Source organism: Thamnophis sirtalis, unplaced genomic scaffold, assembly GCF_051295495.1.
Source record: "Thamnophis sirtalis isolate CommonGarterSnake01/CBP01778 unplaced genomic scaffold, rThaSir2_p1.2 scaffold_12, whole genome shotgun sequence".
In the NCBI taxonomy this organism is placed as follows: domain Eukaryota; kingdom Metazoa; phylum Chordata; class Lepidosauria; order Squamata; family Natricidae; genus Thamnophis; species Thamnophis sirtalis.
In genome coordinates, this window is record NW_028261392.1 from 36240795 (window position 1) to 36265089 (window position 24295).

General features: G+C 39.8%; 1 protein-coding gene across 1 annotated transcript in view; it reads right to left on the reverse strand.

The window, feature by feature from the left end:
• ATP10A (ATPase phospholipid transporting 10A (putative)) overlaps window positions 1-7471 on the reverse strand; it is a 154590-nt gene extending 147119 nt beyond the window's left edge. The window contains exon 1 of the mRNA XM_014071760.2: window positions 6838-7471. Within this exon, the coding sequence (XP_013927235.2) occupies window positions 6838-7277 (440 nt within the window). The 5' untranslated portion in view covers window positions 7278-7471. The remainder of the gene's footprint in view (window positions 1-6837) is intronic.
• Window positions 7472-24295: the final 16824 nt, after the last annotated feature.

The following is a 24295-nucleotide window of genomic DNA, read 5'->3' on the forward strand; positions in this document are numbered from 1 at the left end:
ACTACATTGCACAGTTGGTGTATGGAGCTTGGCATGTGAGCAAGGAAGATCACCGATGACACTAATATTCACAAGGGCACCAGCCACCAGGCTGAAAAAACAGCACTGCTTCCAACAATAAGTTCACTTACAACTTTTAAATTCATGTCCTAGAATGCAAAAATCACCTGATGAGGTCCAAGAGACTTTGAATCGTCTATGACAAATTAATAAAACATTTAACTTCAAAAAATCAATAAAAGGAAGACTTGGCTCACTTATTCTTCACAAGCCACAAATCATACCTCTGGTTTATAAATTGATTGTGGAGCTTATGAGATATACAGAATGGATTCTGATTCTCTATTTGCTTGAAATGTTTGGAGATATGACAATATTTACACATTCATGTATAATACATACCTACATATTTACTCTTCGGATTAAAGTCAGGACAAAAAAGAAGATCAAATAAAAGAAATATTCAGAGAAACATTATTTAAGTTCATGTTTTAATATCAGTGACATAGAACTTAGTCGCAGAGCTGATAATGTTAGAATCAGGATGTAAAAACTTTCTATAAGTTAGGTATTGTTCTGGACACAGTTACAAAAGAGGAAATAAAAGGAATAAAATAAATAAATAAATAAATAAATAAAGACTCCATTTATACCTAGAAAAATTACACTACCCCAAAACATGGAATATGGTTTCAATCACTCACATTCTAATTTAAAATCATCTCATGGGGTGGAACTAGGTGAGGGCCTTCCTTGTGCTGACCTCCACCCTATGCAATATGCTTTCCTTGGTGTTATAAGGGCACCAATCTTCCTTAAATTCTGCTAACAAATTGCATTGATATGTGCTTTCAGCCTTTATGAAACTGGGGCATCTAACATAAGCACAATGACATGGCTGTTTTACTTTCCTTGTAGTTTTGTGTTCAAATTTTGCTGTTTATATTTTGCTGTTTATTGCTAGAGTAACACTGGATTTGAGCAAGTTATAAATATTGCTCAATAAATAAAAAACTGCTGCAGATGAATGAAAGAAAGAAAGAAAGAAAGAATGAATGAATGAATAAATGAAACTTGAATGATTCCACTAAATAATAGGTCATGACAGTGTTACATTTCAGTTACTGCTGTGATTCCTATTTTTGTAAAAGAAAGATAGTTATCTTGCTATAGGATTCATTCTATAGTCAGGCTTGCAAATTGAAAATTATTTTATATGATGTCACATAACAGTTACTAATTACACATTTTTAGAAGCAATGCAAAGGTGAGCCTTCCAATGAAAAGGTTAAAGTGTTACATTAACTAGAGATCTAAGTTCATCACCTTACATTCATATCCTTTTCTTTTTTTAAATTCACCTTCATTAACAGCAAATGTTTATCTAAAGCTGTGATATTGATTAAGGGATTTGTTAAGAATTAAGAATTCAGTCAATAATGAAAAGCTTTATACAGGTAGTTCTGGACTTACAACCACAATTCACTCCAAAATTTATGTTGCTAAGCAAGACAGTTGTTAAGTGAGTTTTGTTCCATTTTATTACTTTTCTTGTAAGTTATTAAGTGAATCATTGCAGTTGTTAACTTAGTAAAACAGTTGTTAAGAATCCGGCTTCCCATTGATTTTGCTTGTCAGAAGATTGCAAAAGGATATGACCCCGGGACAGTGCAACCATCATAAATATGAGTCAGTTGCCAAGCGCCTGAATTTTGATCATAGGACCATGGGGATGTTGCAACAGTGCAAAAGTGTGAAAACCTGTCACAAGTCACTTTTTAACGCTGTTATAACTTTGAATGGTCACTAAATGAACAGTTGTAAGTCAAGGACTAGCTGTACTTATTTGGATTCCAACTTGTATCATTAAACATGGAACCTGTTTTATACTGCTAGGTAGAGATATACACAATATTAGAAAAAGAAATTGTGAAAAGTTGTGTACTTTGTCACACAAATATGTCGATATTACAGTCTTTGGCCACAATTCCAAAACTATTACAGCTCTTACAGTGACACTTATAACACTGCAGTTTGCTGTACTACCCAGATTTTCAAAACTCAAAGAATATATTATTTTTTTCAACTAAAAGATAACAGCAAGTTATTTTACTTTTCACGACTTTACCATTATCTCACATTTCTGATAAAATTCAACATATTCTCTGTTGTCTGCTGGCACACCAAAAAATATCAGCTGGAAGATGAAGCAACTCATAACAATCTGTTATCTGATTTGTATAAACAAATATACAGCTAAGATCTGGAAAGACTTCTAAAGCTCTTCCAGTATATTTGTTTCTAATTCACTTATTATTCTATTTTTAAATAATGTCTCAACATTCTGTGGAATATATTTTTCATACCTCTACTCCATGATACTTTATCCTCCATCTACCAACTTCAAAAGAAGTCTTTATTGCTCTCTATTGTCCAATAACAATTCCCTGCAAATATTCATAGAGCTCCTACTACATATTCCAGATGTTATAATGCTTATGACTACAGTAAACTTGCAATGTTCGTTTAGTCATCATTAAGAGTTACAATGGCACTGAAAAAGCGGCTTGTCATAGTTTTCCTACTTATGTCTGTTGTAGCATCCCCACAATTACTTGACCAAACTTTGGATGCTTGGCAGCGAGCATGTATTTACAATTGTCACATGGTCCCAGGGTCCTGGGATTTCATTTGCAATCATCTTAGGTTGCTTCTAACAAGCAAAGTCAAAGGGAAAGAAGCCAGATTCACTTAACAGCTGCATGATTCACTTAACAACTTCAGTGATTCTCTTAACAATTTCAATGACTCACTTAAAAGCCATGGCACAAAGGTCATAAAATGGGACATGGCTCACTTAACAACTTTCTTGCTTAGCAATATAAATTTTGAGCACTATTGTGGTTGTAAGTTGAGGACTACCAGCACGTACCTATCGGACCAGTTCGGACCAGTTTGCTCGAATCGGTAGTGGAAATCTCGGGTGGCCCAGCTCACCCACCTCGGCTCTATGGCATTCCATTTAGGCTCTCTTTTTTTAGTGAAAAGTGCTTGCACAGATGGCTTAGCATTTGAAAACCAGTACGGAAGGTAAATAAATACCACCCCTGGTAGCTATCCAAATAAGTAAAAGAAATAAAACTTCCGAATACTATTGTTCTATCCCCATGCTTTTACTGCTCACATCTCCAGCAGTTTTCTAGAACATAGATACAGTAAAATAGAACATAGATATAGCAGTTTTCTAGAGATAGGTGGAGTAAAAATGTTCAGAAAGGAATCAGCCCAAGCGGGGAGGGAGCCTAACCAACTTGTCAAACTTCAATTTATTATGAATGTTTATGATCACCATTCAAAGACAAAGGGAGGCTGCTCTGAACTTTTAAAACTCTGAGTATCTTTTCAAAAAAATAATATTTACACGACCGCTGATTCCAAATGCATGACTTTGAGGGGTTAACAATAATTTAAAACAGAATAAAAACATAAACAATGAATGAAAACATACATATAATCCACAATCAAGGTTATAAAAAAAAAACATAACACAGATTAGTACAGCCTTCACACAGGCTCAGATACACACCCAGGTCTCCAAGCCTGATGACAGACCACAGCCTTAAAGCCTTGGGAAAGGCAACGGGGTTGGGTCCAAGTATTCTCTGGAGGACCGATATTCAAAAGAGCAGACACCACAAAAGAAAAGGCTTAAGAGCATCAACTGATATTTTAAGCCAGATCATTGAGTTTGACAGTCCAGATATAATGGACCTTCACAGTTAAAAAGTCAAATCAAATCAACTCCTAATGACACCCATGTAATCTTCTTGGCTGAATATGGAAAGGGTTTGCCATTGCTTTCTTCCAACCTGCCAATCTAGTCTAACCAGGTACAACTGATCCTAATCATTTTTGAACCCAGACTCATCAGTCAAGCACTGTCTCTTCCTGAGATAAAACATAGAGGTAAGTGACTGTAATTGATTGAACCTTAAACAATTTGCGTTAATTGTTTCTGGTACAATATTGACTGTTGTGCTTTTTAGGTCAATTGAACTATGTCTAATAAGGTGTAAGAAAGATCCATTTGTGCCTTACGTTTTAACAATAGAGGTCCACAGAGGAGAAAGATCACAGAAACTAGCATTTGTGGAAAGTTTCATTAAGGACTATCTTTGCTAGATCAGTCTTGTGCGTTGACCTAATCCGAAAGCAAAAGACATTTGGCCCTTCAAGCCTGTATAGATAAATCAATGTTTTCAACCTTAGCAACCTTTAACATGTGCAGACTTCAACTACCAGAATCCCCCAGCCACCAGGGGGAATGCTGGGAGTTAAAGCCCATACGACTTATGGTTGTTGAGGCACACTGAGATAGAAGATTGGCATGTAGTTAAAAAAAATAATGTTGTTTATTAAAAGAATATTTATATAATACTACATATCTCACTTAAACAAGTCAAATATGACAAGACTTCACCCTTTAAACAATGTTTTTTAATGCAGACTTGCATGGTGCGATTAAACCTTAGCTCTTTAGCTAAGACACTGTAACCAGACAAGTTTTCCATTAACATAGGCATGAAAATGAAGACAAATGCAAACAAGAACACAATCTTTTTTATAGCCTGTGACCAGTGAATGAACGCATGCAGGTACAGGTCATCCTCAACTTATGACCACAATTGACCCCAAAATTTCTGTTGCTAAGCAAGACAGTTATTAGGTTAATTTTGCCCCATTTTATGACTTTTCTGGCCACAGTTATTAAGTGAATCAGTGCAGCTATTAAGGTAGTAATCTGATTCTTAAGTGAATCCAACTTCCCTGTTGACTTTGCTTGTAAGAAGGTCGCAAAAGATAACCACCCGACCCTGGCAGACTGCAACTGTCATAAATATGAGTCAGTTACTAAGTGCCTGAATTTTGTTGATGTGACCAGGGGGATACTGCAATGGTTGTTAAGTGTGAAAAATGGTCATAAGTCACCTGTTTCAGTGCTGTTGTAATTTTGAATGATCACTAAATGGGCTATTGTAGGTCAAGAACTACTTGTATCTAATGTGGACATGGTCTAGATCAGGAATTTGGCAATAAAGCTTATCTTTTCACCAATTCATTTTATAAACAAGAAAGTGACAAGATGGTATTAAATGAATACACAAATCAGACACTGGAGATGCACAGACCAAAAAAAAAAGTTAACTATTTCATGTGTTGCTAGCACATGTACCATACTATCTTTTTCTGTTGGATGAGCAAAGGTTTAACTGTACATCAATATAACAAGATTTAAAATTATTAGGAGAGGATTATTGTATCCTGTAGCTATAAATATAGTCCCTTTTTGCTGTTAAATAACCTCAAAGATGGATTAATGAAATAAGGCATTTTAGAATTCAGTCATTTCACACTACATGAAACTTAACTGACAACAGATGTCATACTGCTCCGTACATTCCCGTAATTTAAGTTCTATAGCCACTCATTGGTAATTTAATATTTACCAAACAGTGTTATGGGAACAATACACAAACATTTAAGTTCATATTGGATGATAAAAATATTTTGCCCATGCTTAAAAGTAGCAGAAAAATATTTCACAAGCATTAGCGGTATCAATTAAATTGGAAGAAATTGAGTGAAGGTGCATAATTTAAAAAGGCAGTCAGGCAGTTACTTTTGGGGAAAAGAATATAACACTGCAAGACTAATGAAGAGTAAGACTAATACATGGAGTCAATGAGACTTGCACAAGCATTGCTAAGTCACAAAATCTCATTCCATTGTGCTAACTATAAGCAGGTTTATTCAAAAGTTCAATTTCCATGTGAGTCTCTCAGGGTCCCAATTATTTCAGTGCAGTTTATAGATCATTAAATACGATATGTTGGATCAAAGGCCTATTAAAAGCTGCATAGCACCTCAAATCAAAACCCGGAGTTTGGACTTTGTGCATACAGTAGGGAAATGATCGACATAGTACCTGTTTGAATCACCTTAAGGCAGCCCTGCTTTTTCCTTTTTCCTAGAATTGAAAAGGAAAAATTCTTTTTCAATTCTAAGGCTGGGATGTCTGTGGTCAACCAAAGATCATCAGGAGATAGGCCAATATGGCATGATTACACTTTCCCACAAATCTACAGGGGAAAAAAACTTCTGCGAATCCACTAGCCAATTTCCTGAGGCACCTTTTTTTTTCTCCTACAAGCAATAAATAAATAAATGCATAGAATAGAGCCTTTGTGGCATGATTTCACACAAACAAAGGCCCTACAGAGAAATGTGCAGAGGGAAGTAATGAAATGAAAATGAAATATATTGCCAGAAAAAAAGTAATTAACCTGTGGGCTGCAGTTTAGATGAGAACCATATTAATATAGTAACACAACATTGTTTTCTAATATTCTTGTGAAAGCGAAGAAAGGAAAAGCCAAATGGAGGATCCAAAGTCTATAGTGGACAATTAGTATGACACTTCGGAAGCCATCAAAGTAGGGAATGTGTGTCACATCTAGGTAGGAAATAGCATGAACCCAGCAAAGACAGGAGGTTATGCACTATGTTTCCAAGTAAGTGAAATGCACTCATTCATTTCAAACGGTACAGACACATTGATGCCTGTAATCTACCATTATTTAACTATGTCACTGGAGGTCACTGTATTTGCTTAAAATGGGGAAAGCAGTAAAAAGTTAGCAAGAGTTACTCAGCACAGACTTTTCAAAAGCTGTCCTATTCATCTTAGTCCCTATCCCATTCTGTTCACCAAGCACCACATCCTCTGCATTTGGGTCTGCTTTTCAACTTTCCACAACACTCTCTTGCTCCCATTACCTGCAGTAGACCAAACATTCCATATGGTTGATCTCTTGGTCTGACCGGTATCTGCTATAGTCTTCCCACAAGTCCTTGACTGCTGTAACTGCCAAGATGAAGAGCACCGGGGCCAACGCCAGCTCTGGTTGGAAGGCATTGACCGCAGGCACAAAATTAAGTAAAGCAATGAAAACAAAGTAGACATTGGCAAAGCGATGGAACTGTTCAAAGAGATTCTTGGGCAAAAAAGACACCGCTGTGTATTTGGTGGTCTTCAGTCTATTGTTAGCTGGCTGCCTGGAGGTCTCCGTATCAGGCCAGGCAGACAACAGGTTGGAAGCTACAATCCACACTTTCCTGACGTCTTTCTTCTTCCTCCTTTTCTTTCTCTTCCTTTCTTTGTCTTGCTTCTGCTCCTGAGAAGATGAGTCCCCCACGGCATCTGTGCTTTCAGTCATCGTCTTTCCTCCAAAACAGGCAAAAAGCAAGGACAGGAAATCAATGCTGGGAGAAAGTTCTCCGGCAGCTTCCAGCACATGGAGAACCCTCCTTCTCCCCCACGACTTTATGTGATCATCTTTGGGAACTTAGTCATGCCCTTACACTTTCCCGCGAGGTGAAGGAGGAGGCGGGTGTCTTACCGACTGTGCTGCCCCAGCAGTCTATAGCTAGTGTAAGAATTAAGAACTGTCTCCTTTAAGAAACTATCTCCTGGGAAATGTAGGCAGAGACTGCTTTATGGGAAATGTAGTTCCATGACATGTGATCACGTCTGTGTTTCTGGTTGGACACTGGGGCATTCTGCTTGCGTGTAGCCGGTCATTTTAAATACTTTTGTGAACCAGAGAAGTAATGTTTGTATCTCTGCTCAGCATGGGAGTGAAATCATTATCTTTTTACACCATGTGATAGAAGAGATTATGGAAAGTCAGAAGTATCTTAACACTGAACTGTAAGTTTTGCTATTAAGAATGCCTGATAATAACCTTGATCTGAATGAGATTCCTAAACGTGGAGTTAACTGCATGACCTGAGCAACCCTACAATGCTTGAGGCAGAACAGTAAAAAGATGATGTTACTGTGAGCTTCTTTCGAGTAAAAAGGACGTTGAAGTTGTATCCCAAACTCTGTTTGCATTTTAAATGAGGACAGCTGCCAGGATTTCCCCCACCCCCTCTTGGAGCACAAAGAAACATCCCGTTTCAGTGAGAAAGGCTGATTAACTCTCCTGAGATGAGTAAGAAAATGTGCTAAAAGAGGGCCAAGAGTTGCATGAGAAAAGCAGCCTCTACAACCTTGCTGGCTCAATCTGCTCTGAAAAGCCTGTTTTTGTTTGTGGAAGAATGCTTACAGGCTAGACTCTTGTTCTCCTCTGATATACTGAGAAAGCAGATGCTGCAGAGTTAGAAAAACATGTTTCCTCTTTCTCCCTCCAGGGGAGGAGACCCAGGAATCGCATGATAAAGCAGACACCACTACCCCAACTCCTCAACCTAACCAGTCCGATCTGCTGTTGTTAAAGCCAAAGGCATGTGGCTTGGAAGCAAACAGCAGCCTAAAAAAGAAAGAAACACCTCTTGCAGTAAATCAAAGCAAATTCCAAGCCTTACTCCTTAAGTGATTGTAAAAGCCTCATGGAAAGGTCTCCATGGAAATGGACTTTGAATAAGTAAGAGGTCAGCTAGCCCAGATGGGACCTCCCAAGTCCTTTGAACTTTATTGATAAGTTGTCCTGGCATCGAGGGGCAATAAAGAAGCCCCAACCATCCCAACATAAGTTTACTTTGTGTGTGTAGAGCCATCTGGCAGTCAAATGGCCACAAGGCAGATGCAGTCCAGTTGAAGGACCTGCAAGTTATGATCTTGCTTATGAATTATTGGAAAAAGGCAAACTCCTTAGGAGGTACAAAGCTAGCAGGGTCCAAGATGGGTTCTGAGTCTGGGTAAGGACCTTTAGGAATTCCAAAACTGGAGAGTTAGTTTTACAACCCTCAACAAGGGAAAAATGCCATTACCAGTTACTCCAAACATTAATCACAAACAACACCCTCTTGTGGCTCCTCTACAAATTGCAGTCCAGTGTTTCAAGCCAACACATGCAACACACCCTAGTGGCTGACATGTGAACTGCGCCTGCATCTACAAAGTTTTGCAATGCACCTAGTGGCCAACAAGTGGACTGCACTTGCATCTACACAGTCTTGCAACACACCCTAGTGGCTGACAAGTGAACTGCACTTGCATCTACAACATTTTTCAACGCACCCTACTGGCTGACAAGTGGACTGTGCCTGCATCTCCAAAGTCTTGCAACGCACCCTAGTGGCCAAAAAGTGAATTGAACTCAAAAATTCATAATACATTCAGGAAATTTCCTGTGCTAATACTTGTTATAGAATCCTCCCTAGCCATGGCAGAAGGGTCAGACATGCCAAATTTCATGCCTGAACCAACACAGAACCAGAATTGGTTGTACAACTCTCAAAATAGGCAGAGGCACCTAAGAAGACCCACGACTTTAGGCAGTGTAGAAAGCCTACTGATGCCAAGATGTATAACCTGAGGGAGAAATGGGACAAGCAATATTGATGCTATAAAATATCCTGGGAAGAGTTGCTGAATCTCTGCAACATACCCCTAGATAATATATCCCCCAAGTACATCCACTCAATGATAGATAAAATGGATGAACTTTTCTTACAATGGAAGGGTTGTGAAGACTGTCTCATTGACATTCGGTCACTGCTAGGAGATCCAGAGCTCGTAGAGGACATGAAATGCCTAGAAAAGATGGGCGAAGAGTGTAGCCATATCTTCCACAGCAGTACAAGCCGTTTCCAAACTGCCTTACAGGCCGAGGACAGACAGCATGAGAAGACCGAATCCGAAGTGTCCCATCATTCACGTGCACCATCTCAGCGGTTGCATGCGGCTTCCTCTCATGTTTCTAATAAAGCATCCTTATCTACTCCCAAGGATAAACCATGGGAGAAGGCTGCATCTGAGGTATCCCATCTTTCGCATGGACCATCTCAGCGGTCACACACAACTTCCTCCCATGTCTCCAAAAAGGCCTCATCCTTCCGTCCAAAACCAACCCAATCTCGAGCGGGCACCAGCATTTCACAGCAATCTTCCTGTTACAGCCAGATGTCACAGGCATCTAGAGCTGCAGAAGCAAAAATGGAAGCTTAGCTAGCCCAGGCAGATCTAGAGACAGCAAGGGAAGAGCAGCTGCTGAAGGAAGAGATGGCAACTATGGAACCAGAGAAAGTTCTATGCGAAGCCAAAGCTCAGGCAGAGATGGCAGCTGTGGAAGTGAAATTTTGGGAAGAGGAAGCAGCTGCAAACCTCCGTAATGCCAATTTTTCTCTTTGACATCCAAAGCAAAGAGATGGAATTCACAATATCAACATGCACTGGGTCCCAGTGCACGGCGGGGAGGAAAGTTAATGGACTCTGCATAGAAGCATTAGATGGGAGTGCACAGTTCCCACTGCCACCATTACTAGAATGGGACAATCTACCAAATGATTGCAGTCAGATTGCAACACCAGAGTTAGCAAACACCATACCTTACCTGAGGCATATGGTTAATCACTTTACCGCCCTGGATCCTAAAGCCAAAATCATGCTCTTGCTAGGAACAGATGCTTCTGAAGCTTTCATCCTGCAGGGAGTGGTCAAAGGCCCAATGGGCTCCCTATTCACTAAGAAGACAGGACTCGGTTGGGTCATCTTTGGAACAGTGTGTGTCAATTAACCTGAAGCCCCAACCCAGGTGAACATCTTCAAGACTTCCACTCTCAGTAATGAGAGAACATCCCATTGAAACCATGCCAAAGACACTTCACGACTTCATCAATCAAACCAGTTTTAGGAGCAACAGTGTTCCAGACCAGCAAAGAAAACAATGACTTGGCCTTGTCAATAGAGGACAAAGAATTTCTGAGGTTCATGGACAAGGAATTTCAACAGGATGCTACCAAGAATTGGGTGGCTCCACTACCCTTTTGCATACCACGTCAATGGCTTCCAAACAACCCTGAGCAAGCTCTCTCGCCTCTTCAGACTGAGACGACTCATGAACAGGAATCCTGCAATGAAATCTCATCTAGTAGAGTTCATGGACAAGATGGTCCAGAATGATCACACAGAACTTGCTCCATCTCTGAGAAACAGTGAGGAATGCTGGTACCTACCATTCTTTGGAGTGTATCACCCCCAGAAGCTAGGTCAGATCCGAATAGTCTTCAATGCCAGTGTGCAATTCCAAGGCCTTTCCCTGAACAAAGTCTTTCTCACTAGGACCTGAACTCACCAACAGTCTGCTCGCCATGCTCATCCACTTTTAAATGCCTTTGTGAACCAGAGATGTAATGTTTGTATTTCCACTCAGCATGGGAGTGAAATCATCTTTTTACAACACGTGATGGAACAGATTATGGAAAGTCGCAAATATCTTAATACTGAACTCATAGAAGTGTAAAGTTTAACAGAGTTGGAAGGGATCTTGTAGGTCATATAATCCAACCCCCCCTGCCTAAGCAGGAGACCCTACACCATTTCTGACAAATGGCAGTCCAGTCTCTTCTTGAAAGCCTTGAGTGATGAAGCTTTTACAACTTCTGAAGGCAATGTATGTTCTATTGGTTGATTGCTCTCACTGTCAGAAAATTTCTCCTTATTTCCAGGTCAGTTCCCATCTATTATTCTTTACCTGGCCTTCAGGTACTTTGGAGTATACCTTGACCCCCTCCTCTCAGTGGCAGCCCCTCAAATATTGAAACACTGCTATCATGTCTCTCCTGGTCCTCCTCTTCAGTAGGCTAGCCATGCCCAATCCCTGCATAAAGACTTAGTTTATACTTTAGCAAAGAGATGCTGAGGTTTAAACTCAGAATCTACTATTGACTGGCAGAGTGCATTCTGTGAACACCAACTAGTAGTTTGAGTTTATTAGGGCTTGTATGCCGCCCACTCTCGAAAGACTCAGGGCGGCTTACAGAAAAAGAAGGGAGGGGAACATATAAAAATTAAAAAGTACAAACATTAAAATCACACAGCGTTCATAATATAAAGTGGGGCTGGATAAATCAACAGCCCCAGGCCTGCTGCAAGAGCCAGGTCTTAATTGCTTTGCGGAAGACTGGGAGAGTAGTAAGGGTCCGGATCTCCACGGGGAGATCATTCCATAAGGCCGGAGCAGCTACAGAGAAGGCCCTTCCCCGGGGGGTCGCCAGCCGACATTGGAATCGAATCCGGAAGAGGCCTAATCTGTGCGATCTTATAGGTCTCTGGGAGGTAAATGGCAGGAGGCGGTCTCTCAGGTAGCCAGGTACTAAACCATGAAGGGCTTTAAAAGTAATGACTAGCACCTTGAAACGAGTCCGGAGACCAATAGGAAGCCAGTGTAGCTCGCGGAGGATAGGTGTAACGTGGGTGTACCTAGATACACCCACAATCGCTCGCGCGGCTGCATTCTGGACTAACTGGAGTCTTCAAACACTCTTCAAGGGCAGCCCCATGTAGAGCGTGTTACAGTAATCCAGTCTTGAGGTGATGAGGGCATGAGTGACCATCCGAAGGGCCTCCCAGTCCAGATAGGGTCGCAACTGGTGCACCAGGCGAACCGGGGCAAAGGTCCCCCTGGTCACAGCCGACAAGTGATGTTCTAACGTCAGCTGTGGATCCAGGAGGACCCCCAAATTGCGAACCCTCTCTGAGGGGCGTATAGTTTCACCCTCCAGGCTAAGAGATGGAATAGCTGGACCATCCTTGGGAGGGAGCATCAATAGCCACTCAGTCTTGTCAGGATTGAGTGCAAGCTTGTTCGCTCCCATCCAGACCCTGACAGCCTCCAGGCACTGGCACATCACTTCTACTGCTTTGCTGAGTTGGCACAGGGCGGACAGATACAGATACAGTTGTGCTTCTATGATTTTCTTATCCCACTGTGGCTAATCATGAGATGAGAGATCCTTTGGAAGGCTGTATTGTAGTCTACCCATGCCGCCACCACCCCCATCCCCGAGCTACCTTTTCACTGGCAGAGGGTTCCAGAAGGCCGTGGCGTCAGGAAAATGGAACTTGGGAGCCCATTTCCACTGGCAGATACTCAGGCCACCACAAGTGTCCCTGACATGAGTGACGTGGAGCTAGCCACGCCCATCCTGGACCCCCAAGGTCAAACAGAACCCTGATGCAGCCCTCAATGAAATCGAGTTTGACACCTTTAATCTAGAATATATAGAACAAACAAGTCATGTTCAAATACATATTTTGCTCAAACAGCACTTGAGAGAATTTAGGGAAGTATAGATATGTTTAATATAATATGCAAGAAGCAAAACTGGAACAGTCACAGTTCTTCCACATATAGATTACATCATGTATTTGCATTGTTAAGTTAATGTGTAACACATTTAGTTTACATATATAAACAAAGCACAAAGGGATATTCTTCTGCAACACTAAAAAGATTAGTTGTGTGGCTATATTTGCAAATAAAAACTCCACTGGGAAATAACCTGGAGAAAATGTCACTATGGCCCCAAGTAGTTTCATCAACAGTTGCTCCTTAAGGCTCAGAGAGTTATTAATGCCTAGTTTTGTGTTGCGACTACAAACTGGGATTATTAGGCGTAACGATTAAAATGTGGCTGTTTCACCTCTTCAGTATCCTTCCGTCTTGCTGATGAATAAGGAAAGTGACAATTCCACTTGTTTAGGCCACAGGAAAACTACTGTTCACAAGGCAAGTGACAATGGAGTTTATGCTTCACTTTGTTACGTTTACACTCTGGGGAAGGAGACTAAAATAATCTGAACATATCGCAAGAGTATGCCATAAATTCAGATGTATATTGAATGGCATTTACTGATTACTGTGGATAAAAGTATTCTCTTTTCATATTTCTTTTGGTATTAAATGTGTGACATTAAATTTAGCATAAATTACATAAAATGGATATAATATATTAAGGTACAGGTAGTCCCCGATTTACAACACTTCATTTAGTGACCATTCAAAGTTATAATGGCACTGAAAAAAGTGTCTTAAGATCCTTTTTTCACACTTACAACCATTGTAACATTTCCATAATCATGTGATCAAAATTCAGATGCTTGGCAACTGATTCATGCTTATGACAGTTGCAGTGTCCCTGCTTTATGTGATCACCTTTTGACAAACAAAGTCAATGGGGAAGACAGACTAACTTAACAACCATGTTACTGAGTTAACTACTGAAGTGATTCACTTAACTGTGGTAAAATGGGACAAAACTCATTTAACAAATGTGTCCCTTAGCAACAGAAATTTTGGTCTCAATTATGGTTGTAACTTGAGGACTACCTGTAGTATATTACTTTTAATTTACTGTATTTGTGAGATGTCTAGTAACCCTTGTTCTCTGGACAGATTCCAGAAAACAAAATGAATAATTATAAAAAGCTAAGGGCATCAAACATCTCCAATGCAATCATTCTAATGCTACCTAAGGCTTAACAATCGCAAGACTTGGGATAAACTAAGTGACTGTCTAGGTGTGAGAGGAAATAATATGAGTACCAAACAAGCCTGTCCAAGGAGGTTATGGCAGGCTTCACATCAGGGCTCAGCAGTAAATCACAGCTCCGGAGATACTTAACCTTTTACTCAGTACTTGGCTTGACTTGGCAAGGGAGTCTCAAACACGATTCAGCCCGATTAGAATCTTTATTGCACACAAGAAGGAAGCCTGAAATATAATTGAAAGATCACTGCAGTGCAAAGAAGTCTAAGCCTATAGGTACCTTTAATAGAATAATAGAATAGCTAAGTAGGAAGGGACCTTGGAGGTCTTCTAGTCTAACCCCCTATATCATTTCAGACCAATGATTGCCCAATCTCTTAAAAGCTTCCAGTGTTGGAGTACTCAACTTCTGCAGGCAAGTCGTTCCACTGATTACTTGTTCTTATTGTCAGAAAATTTCTCCTTAGTTCTAGGTTGCTACTCTCCTTGATTGGTTTCCATCCATTGTTTCTTGTCCTGCCTTCAGGTGCTTTGGAGAAATAGTTTACTGCCTCTTGTTTATGGCAAACCCTAAGATATTGCTATCATGTCACCACTGTATGTATTCATGTAAGTGCATGCATACATGCATCTTATAAGTATGCCTATTATCAGCCCAAATCAATCCACTGCAGGAAGAAGACCTCTCCATTGAAGATTATGAAGTACAATCTATCTAGTTTACTGTCAGATTAGATAGATTTAAAATATATCTACCAACCTGCGTTGTACCAGCATTGTGTTTCTATAAACATCAATGAAATGTATGATTTAGATAATGTCTTCTTTGTGATAAGCCACCTCTCTTTCCCTCTTCCCCCTCTCTCCCTCCATTCCCTCCCTCTCTCACACACACATGTTTAAGCTTTTTCTTCCTATTTCTGAAATACTAGATGGTTGGTCTTGGCAGGCAGCTGTTAATGTAGTACTCTCTAGATACACGAGTACTCTTTGGATGGATTCTACTGAAATATGATACTGTGTATATAGAACATAGAATAATAGATTTGCAATGGACCTTGGAGGTCTCCTAGTCCAATTCCCTGCTTGAGCAGGAGACCCTATACCAGTGATGGCTAACCTTTTTCTAAAGGTGTGCCAAAATTGTGTGCACGCGTGTTATCGTGCGAGCGTGCCCAGACCCACTATGGAATGTACCCCATCCACCTGTGCATGCATGTGCGACCCCACACACATACATGCACAAAAACCCTCTCACGGGGGAGTTTTTGCCCTCCCCAGATGGTCTCCCGCAGCCCTCCCGAGGCCCCTGGAAGGCAGAAACATATCCTTTCTGAACTTCTGGTTGGCCCGTTGGCATCCATTTCCACCTTCCAGGGGGCTGTGGAGGCCGTTTTCACCCTCCTCAGTCTTCAGGAAAGCCTCCGGAGCCAGGGGAGGACGAAAAACAGGCCCAATGGGCCAGTTGACCCATTGGGCCTGTTTTTTGCCTCCCCCAGGCTATGGGGGAGGGCAAAAAACTAGCCAACTGGAAGCTTGGGAACGAACTTCCGGTTGGCCCGTTGGGCCTGTTTTTCCCCCTCTGAAGGCTTTCCTGAAGCCTGGGGATAGTGAAAATGGCCTCCCTCGGCCCTCTGGAAGGCTGAAAATCAGCTAGTTGGCGCGTGCATGCATGCTGGAGCTGAGGCATGCTGTGCCGGCAAATATGGCTTAGGTTGGCATATCATAGGTTGGCCATCACGGCCCTATACCATTTCACATAAATGATTTTCCAGTCTCTTCTTGAAAGCTTCCAGTGATGGGGTGCCCAAATTTCCGAAGGCAAGACATTCCACTGGTTAATTGCTTTCACTGTTAGGAAATTTCTCCTTAGTTCTAGTTCGCTTCTCTCCTTGGTTAGTTTTCATCTATTGTTTCTCATCTTGCCTTTTGGTGCTTGGAAAATAGTTTGACCCTCCCTCGTCTTTATAGTAGCCCCTCAAATATTGGAACATCCCCCCCAATTTTGAGCAAATGCAATTCTCGCTGCTGTAGTTACATGTATAAGCAAATAAGTATCTTCTTTCTTATATTTCTCTGAAAGGATACCCAATAAAAATATCTCTGGTATGGGCTCTATCTTTTGTTGTAATATTTCCTATAACCATGTTCTTATTTTGGTCCAATAGTTCCTTGCTTCTGCACATATCCACCACATACTGTATGATAGTATGAACCTGTTGCTTGTTGATACTTCCAACATTTTGTTGATTTATCTTTAAACATCTTAGCTAGTTTTTCTGGTGCCATGTGCCATCTATAAAACATTTTCTACAAGTTTTCTTTATAGGCTGTTGACATGGTTAGTTTATAGTTTATTTCCCATAGTTGCTGCCAAATTTCTAGCTCAATCGTATAACCAAAATTTTTTGTCCAGTTTAACATAGTGTCCTTGACCACTTCTTCTTCTAGTCTAATTCTTAATAAATAACTATACAATTTCTTAATTATTTTTTTCTTCTGTTCCTATCAGTATCTTATCCAGCTCTGACCTTCCCAAATTAAAACCATAATCCCTCTTATCTTTTTGATACCTTGCTCGTATTTGCAGTTGTGAAAACCAACCTATATCAATCCTTTGTTCTTCCAATTCTTGCTTTTGTTTTAGTTCCTCCCTTTCTGTTAAGATAACTTTATATCTAATAATATTCTTCATGCTATTAGTATTTGGATGTGTCAATGCTTCCATTGTTGAAAGCCACATTGGTATTTCTAAATAACGTTTCTCTTTTACTCTTTGCCATGTTATTAATAATCCATTCCTTACGTAATATCTTTGGATGTAGCCATGTATCTTATTTTTACCATACCACAAAAAGGCATGCCAATCTAGTTGCAAATCATGTCCTTCTAATGTGAAAGTCTTGCATTTCTCAATACAATCCATTCCTTCATCCAAGTTAATACCGCTGCTTGATAATACAGTTCCCAATTTGGCAATCCAAACCCACCTCGAGCTCTTACATCTTGCAACATTTTTATGTTGATTCTTGCTTTTTTTCCCCTTTCCATATATATTTCCCCACTATTTTGTTCATACTTTCAAAATATTTTTTCTCTAGTTTTATTGGTATCGTTTGAAATAGGTATAATATTCTTGGTAATACGTTCATCTTTTTACCACTATTCTTCTCATTAGTGATAATTGTAAGTTTTTCCATCTTTCTAAATCTATTTCTATTTGTTTTCTCACCTTATAATAGTTATTCTCCTTTGTTGTTACACATCTTGATGTCAAATAGATATCCAAGTATTTTACTTTTTTCACCACCTGTACATCCAGCTTTCCCCTTAGTTCTCTTTTCTGTTTTTCTGTTACATTTTTAACCAAGATTTTTGTTTTATCTTTATTAATCTTCAAACCCGCTATTTCTCCATACTCCTCTCTTATTCCAATTAGTTTTGGCCCTGTTTCTATTGGGTCTTCCAAATCATCAGTGAATGCTTGTAATTTATATTCTCCTTTCTTAACCCTCAAAATTGGAAACTAAATAAGGTACCAACAGAAGAGGAGATAATAAAAAAAATTCTAGACTGCAGAGATGAACAGATTGACTTTGAAAATAAAAGATAAAGAGGAATCGCTGTACTTCAAGACATGGGGAAGATTTTATGAAGGGTTAGAGAAAGACATACAGAAAAGAGTAAGGGGAAAATATGGAACCCAGATGATATGCCATTAAGTAGAAAAGGGGGGAAGAGGGGGGGAAATAGGGAAGAAAATAATAATATATAAGTATATATTCAAAAGTAAGATACAAAAGGGAAGAAAACACAATCAAGACAGATTTGAGAAGGAAATGGAACGAGAAATGATATTCAACTATTTTTGGGGTCTGCAGAAATACCACCCCAAGAAAATAAAAAGAGCTGGAAGAGACACCTACAACAATAGAAAAAGAAAGGAAGAGAGGAGGAGATGAGAGGAAGAGGAGGGAAGGAAACTAGAGGTGTGGAAAGAAAGATGGAAGGGAGAAGTAGAGAGAGCAGGAAGGGGAAGAGGAAGAGAGGAATAGGGGAGAGGTAATGGAAGAAGGAAGGGAAAGGAGAGAGGAAGGAAGAAAGTAGAGAAGGGAAAAGAAAGTGGTGTCAAAACAGGGAAGGGATGGTAAACAAAGCAACCCAACTGGTATATTATAACCCTATAAATGGAATGACAAATGTATAAGAACGACGAATGTAAAAAAGAAGAATAACTTTGTGAATATATATCTATAATTGTATATAGAGAACAAAAAATAAAAAAATCTTTTTCAAAAAAAATATTGGAACACTGCAACCTGTCTTCCCTAGTCCTTTTCATTAGACCAGACATATTCAATATGAACAAAATAGCACAAGTAACTTCTCACAACCTGATCCTGGGGAAAAAAGTCAGAGAAAACATTGCAATATCTTACCGACTCCCAGGACTCAAGAGATCTCATTTGTGTAATTAGGTGTAATCCAATCAAAAATGGGTTTCCAGATAATGAACTCATCAAGCCCAGGTCAAATACTTTTGAATAATACTTTTTTCCCACTTATCCCACAATGTTATCTCTTCCAGGATGCCTCTTTGTTTAAAATGCTAAAGCCAATCAAGCTAGTTCTTCTTTCTCTAAATGCTTTTATCCCAATATTTTTCAAGTGAACATGTGTGCTTAAACATGTGGAAATTGCTTCAAAAAGCTTCTGAAGTGGCCATGAGAACTTTAGAAATAATCTCCCTGCTTTAACAATTTGAAAAAGGTACATTCTGACACTCTTTTGAATGCCCAAGGAGCTTCTGATAATATATGATTATTGAGTCTATCAGTTATTATCTTTCTCATCTTTCCTATTACCTACTCCTATTGTACCTTATGACTTTGTTGGTTGTATCTTATGATTTATGATTGTATCTTATGATGTATGAGTCATCACTTTATTGCTTGTATGTACATTGAGAGCTTATGCACTGGAGACAAATGCTTTGTGTCCAATCACACTTGGCCAAGAAAGAATATTCCATTTCATTCCTATTCCTTCTGTTCTATGACTGTTGGAGCATTCAGGCCAGATCATTATCCCTTGAATTGTCTGGGAGGTTTGAACCCTAGAGTTCTCCAGATATATCACCACCAAACATATAAGAGATTACATACAAAAAAAATATAAGACTTTATTGAAGTGCTTTAGGTCAGTGGTTCTTAAACTTCTAATTCCTAAATTACCTCTTATTACAGAAGCTTCTTTGTTGGATCCCACCAAGAGAGAAAAAAGGAGAACATTGATAAGGTTGCATACTGGCAATCCGTGTAGTTCACTGAGCAGAGTTGTAACATGCTAATTGCATAGTGCACATTATTGTTTTTGCTGCTGTATTTTCTACCCGCTTTAACCATCACCACAAAGTCCCCAATTTCCTCTCAAGCTTATCTCCCTCAGAGAGATTGGTTCAGTCCTCAAATCACAGTTTGAGCAGTGGTTCTCAAGCTGTGGTCCGTGGATTGCAGGGGAGCCATGATGTTGTCACAGGAGGTTCGCGAAGGCTTGAAGAAAGATTATGATTTAAATCTTGAGGGGTCCATGGCCCTAAATGGGGATCTAGGGCAATGGTGGGATTCAATTTTTTTACTACTGGTTCTGTGGGTGTGGCTTGTTGGGCGTGACGGGACAGATGCTGTAAAATCTCCATTCCCACTTGCTCCCAATCGTCTGGGACTCGGGAGGCAGATAATAGATGGGGGCGGGGCCAGTCAGAGGTGGTATCTACCGGTTCTCTGAACTACTCAAAATTTCTGCTGCCAGTTCTCCAGAACTGATCAGAACCTGCTGAATATCATCTCTGGTCTGTGGTAAAGGAAAGGTTGATAACCATTGCTCTACAAGCTGAATTCCAAAACAAGAATAGAACAAGGCTACCTTTGGTTTGTCTTCCCCTTAACATTTCACCAAAAGTCAGTTTCACTTTCCCAAAACAATTAATATATACAGTTGATGCTGATGAAGCAGCTATCTCTTCTACTGCACAAATTCCTGAGCCAGGAGACTCTTTAAACCTTAGCAACCTATTGAGATAAGGAAAAGCAACTCCAAAATTATGATTGCATCCCCCCCCCCCATTTTTTTTCCAAAGGGAGTCCTGTGCTATAAATTTGTTGGCAAATGAATAAAAAATTAATGGAGCAAGGCAGATCTTCAAAATAACTTTTCATTCCTCTAGTTCATGGAGGGAACAAATTAGGACAGCCATTGAAAAGCTGACAGAAACTCATAGATTGTACCCAAGAAGGCTATTAGTGACTATTAAGATCTTCAAATGTGAAATAATTTCCGAGATGCTACAGAGATCCCAGTGTGCATCTGCAAAAAGCTAAATGGCAACCACCCAATCCAGTAAGAGCTTTATTTAAGTCCCATGCTGTGTCTGGGTTAGTCTCCCTTACAATTTGTGCTTGTATTTGCTAATTCAATACATTGGCACAAATTGTTTTATAAGAAATTATTTGCTTGCTCTACTACACTGTAATAATTTGATTTCAACCTGGAAGGTCCAACTACAGGATAGAAGTCGATTTCACTTTCCAAAGCAAAATGTTTCTTGACTTGGAACTTGTTAGAGCAAAGCTGATTTTTTTTAAAAAAAAAAGTGATCTAGATATAGATCTCCCCAAAATATCAGGGAAGCTTTTATTAAACTCTGTGAATTGTGGATCAACTGAAAGCTGCTTATGCTAACAAATTTCCTATTTGATATTATGCATTTAAGCCACTGCAGAGCTTTCTTCCTAGTTCATTTTAATGCTCTACATCAGTGATGCTAGAAGGAAAATACAACAATATCCTCTTCTTAGAGCTATCTGAAATTGAAGTCTCTAATCTATGAACCTTCATATGTCCTCTCTATAGGATTCTCACTTTGCAACCTGTCTCCTATTTAATGGCCCTTCCGGAACAGAAGAACGTTGCATCCACTTTCACCACTTTCAGGTGCTGCTTCATTTAATAATCAGGAAAGAAACCACTCAACTCCATTTGGTTGAAATTAAGTGTACGTTTACTAATTACAAATGAATAGTAGCAAAGCAAAGCTGAGTCTGGGTAATTGGGCGCGAAAGCAAAGAATATCAGTTCAGTTCAGTTCAGTTGAGTTTATTTATAGGCCGCCCTTTTCCCTGAGGGGACTCAGGGCGGCTAACAACTTGTATGGAAGGGGAAGACATACAATAACAAAAAACACAATGTATAATTAAAACCAATATCATGTATAGTTCAATCCCCTCCCCTTGGCACCCCAGTCCATAGTCCAATAATAATTCCCCCAACTGTCAGGTGGGAGATATCTTCAAAAAACCTCATCAGGGTGGAATGCTGGACAGTTAACCTTGGTGGAAAACTCCCTCCACATGCGCAATGAGATGGTCAGGACAGCTTCTAGAACATTCCTCCAGCACATAATGATTCCCCTTCCAAATACCATGCCCCATTTCAATGGCAGTCGAAGCAGCAGCAAGGCAGAGGCTGACAGTACCTTTCCATGGAGACTTTTGAGGTAAATAATCCTGACATTAGAGGAAAAATATTTGTTATTATATACTTTCTAATCTTCAGTAAAGTTTGGTTTTTTTATGAAATTGATCTGTCTCCCCAAGGCAGGCCTACCTCTTCTAGCTGCATATTTCTATATTATGTAGCCACATTACGCAGCATTGCAGAAATGGGTTCACTATTATTATTTTGTGAAGGTTTAATACCACTTTATATTGTCTTGGTAAGGCCACATTTGGAATACTGCATCCAATTTTAGTAAAAAAGATGTTGAGACTCTAGAAAGAGTACAGAGAAGAGCAACAAAGATGATTAGGGGACTGGAGGCTAAAACATATGAAGAACGGTTGCAGGAACTGGGTATGTTTAGTTTAATGAAAAGAAGGACTAGGGGGTGACGTAATAGCAATGTTCAGATATCTCAGAGGTTGCCACAAAGAAGAGGGTGTCAAACTATTTTCCAAGGCACCTGAGGGTAGAACAAGAAGCAAGGGTGGAAACTAATCAAGGAGAGAAGCAACTTAGAACTGAGGAGAAATTTCCTGACGGTTAGAACAATTAATCAGTGGAACAACTTGCTTCCAGAAGTTATGAATGCTCCAACACTGGAAGTTTTTAAGAAGATGTTGGATTACCATTTATCTGAAGTGGTGTAGGGTTTCCTGCCTAAGCAGGGGTTGGACTAGAGGACCTCCAAGGTCCCTTCCAACTCTGTTGGCAAGATGTTAGAATCCAGGTAGTTTATAGGAGAAAAGACTTCAGATTTCCACTTTTTCAGATCTTCAGTAAAAGAAAAAGAGAGACACTTCTAGTCCTCATTAGGCTGTTGACAGAATAACAGAACAGAATAGAATAACAGAGTTGGAAGGGGCCTTCAAGGTCTTTTAATCCAACTCCCTGCTCAGAAAACCCCGTGCTCATGGAACATGCTGTCCCACAGCTCAGGAAACCCTATACCATTTCAGACAAATGGTTGTCCAATCTCTTCTTAAAACTTCCAGTGTTGGAACATTCACAACTTCTGGAGGCAAGTTGTTCCACTGATTAAATGTTCTAATTGTCAGGAAATTTATTTTTAGTTCTAGGTTGCTTGATTAGTTTCCATCCATTGCTTCTTGTCCTGTCTTTGGGTTCTTTGGAGAATAGATTGACTTCCTCTTCTTTGTGGCAACTCCTGAGATGACAAATGAATATGTACTAAAATTTTTAAAATGAACAATGGCTATTGGAGACATACTTTGAGATCATTGTGTCCTATAGGAGGAGGAGCCCTGATGGTGCAGTGGTTAGAATGCAGTATTGCAGGATAACCCTGCACATAGCCAGGAGTTTGATCCTGACCAGCTCAAGCTTTCTATCCTTCCAAAGTTTTTAAAATGCAGACCCAGATTGTTATGGGAAATATGCTCACATCTATAAACTGCTCATAGAGTGCTGCAAAGCCCTATAGAGTGATACAAAAGTCTTAAGTGCTGCTGCTATTGAGAGAATAAGGATGGTGTCTCAAAATTTGTTTGTATATGACGGAAGAATCAGTGGGTTGAGAGAAAAAGAAAACCCGAGAAAGTTGTAGTTGGAAAAGATTTTTAAAACATAGAAGAATTTTGGGAATTGATGTCCCTCTATCTTCAAGGTACCAAAGTTTGGAAAACACTGGGCATGGCCCTATCAAAACAATTCCAAAGATTTATAAAATAAGAAAAAAAGATATATAGGAAGAGCTCTGTAGAATAAGATTTCCCAGATGGATGAGATATGAATAGAGTAATGGATTGAGTAGGAAATGCAGGAGAACAAGGAACACATTGAAAACATATGATAACAGTTTATAGAAAACACCCACGTAATAAGCAAATGTGTTCTATAAAGAAACACTTATTTGGGTATTTAAGTAATAAAACTCAGAGTCAAATGTATTTTTACATTCTCTTGGGGGCGTACTGCCTTTCCCTGAAAGCTTGTACAATAAGTTGTAATTTCTAAGATATGCCAATTCTGGAGTAGGGATCCATTGCTTTCTGTCCCACTGTTGAAGCACAAATAATTTCTCCCCTTTAGTTACTACTGGTCCTACAAGATTGCAGGTTTTTTACATTTCCCATTTATTATGAAAATACTCAGAAGGGACACATTTGTATAGGATGCAGATACAGAGTGACGTGGTGGCTCAGTGGCTAAAACGTTGGGCATGTCAATGAGAAAGGTTGACAATTTGATGATTTGAATCCCTAGCCATGCAATGGAGTGAGCTCCCGTTACTTGTCCTAGCTTCTGCCAATCTAGCAGTTCAAAAGCACGTAAAAATGCACATAGTAAAATAGGAACCACCTTTGGTGGGAAGGTAACAGTGTTCCGTGCGCCTTCGGGGTTTAGTCATGCCAGCCACTTGACCACAGAGATGGCTTCG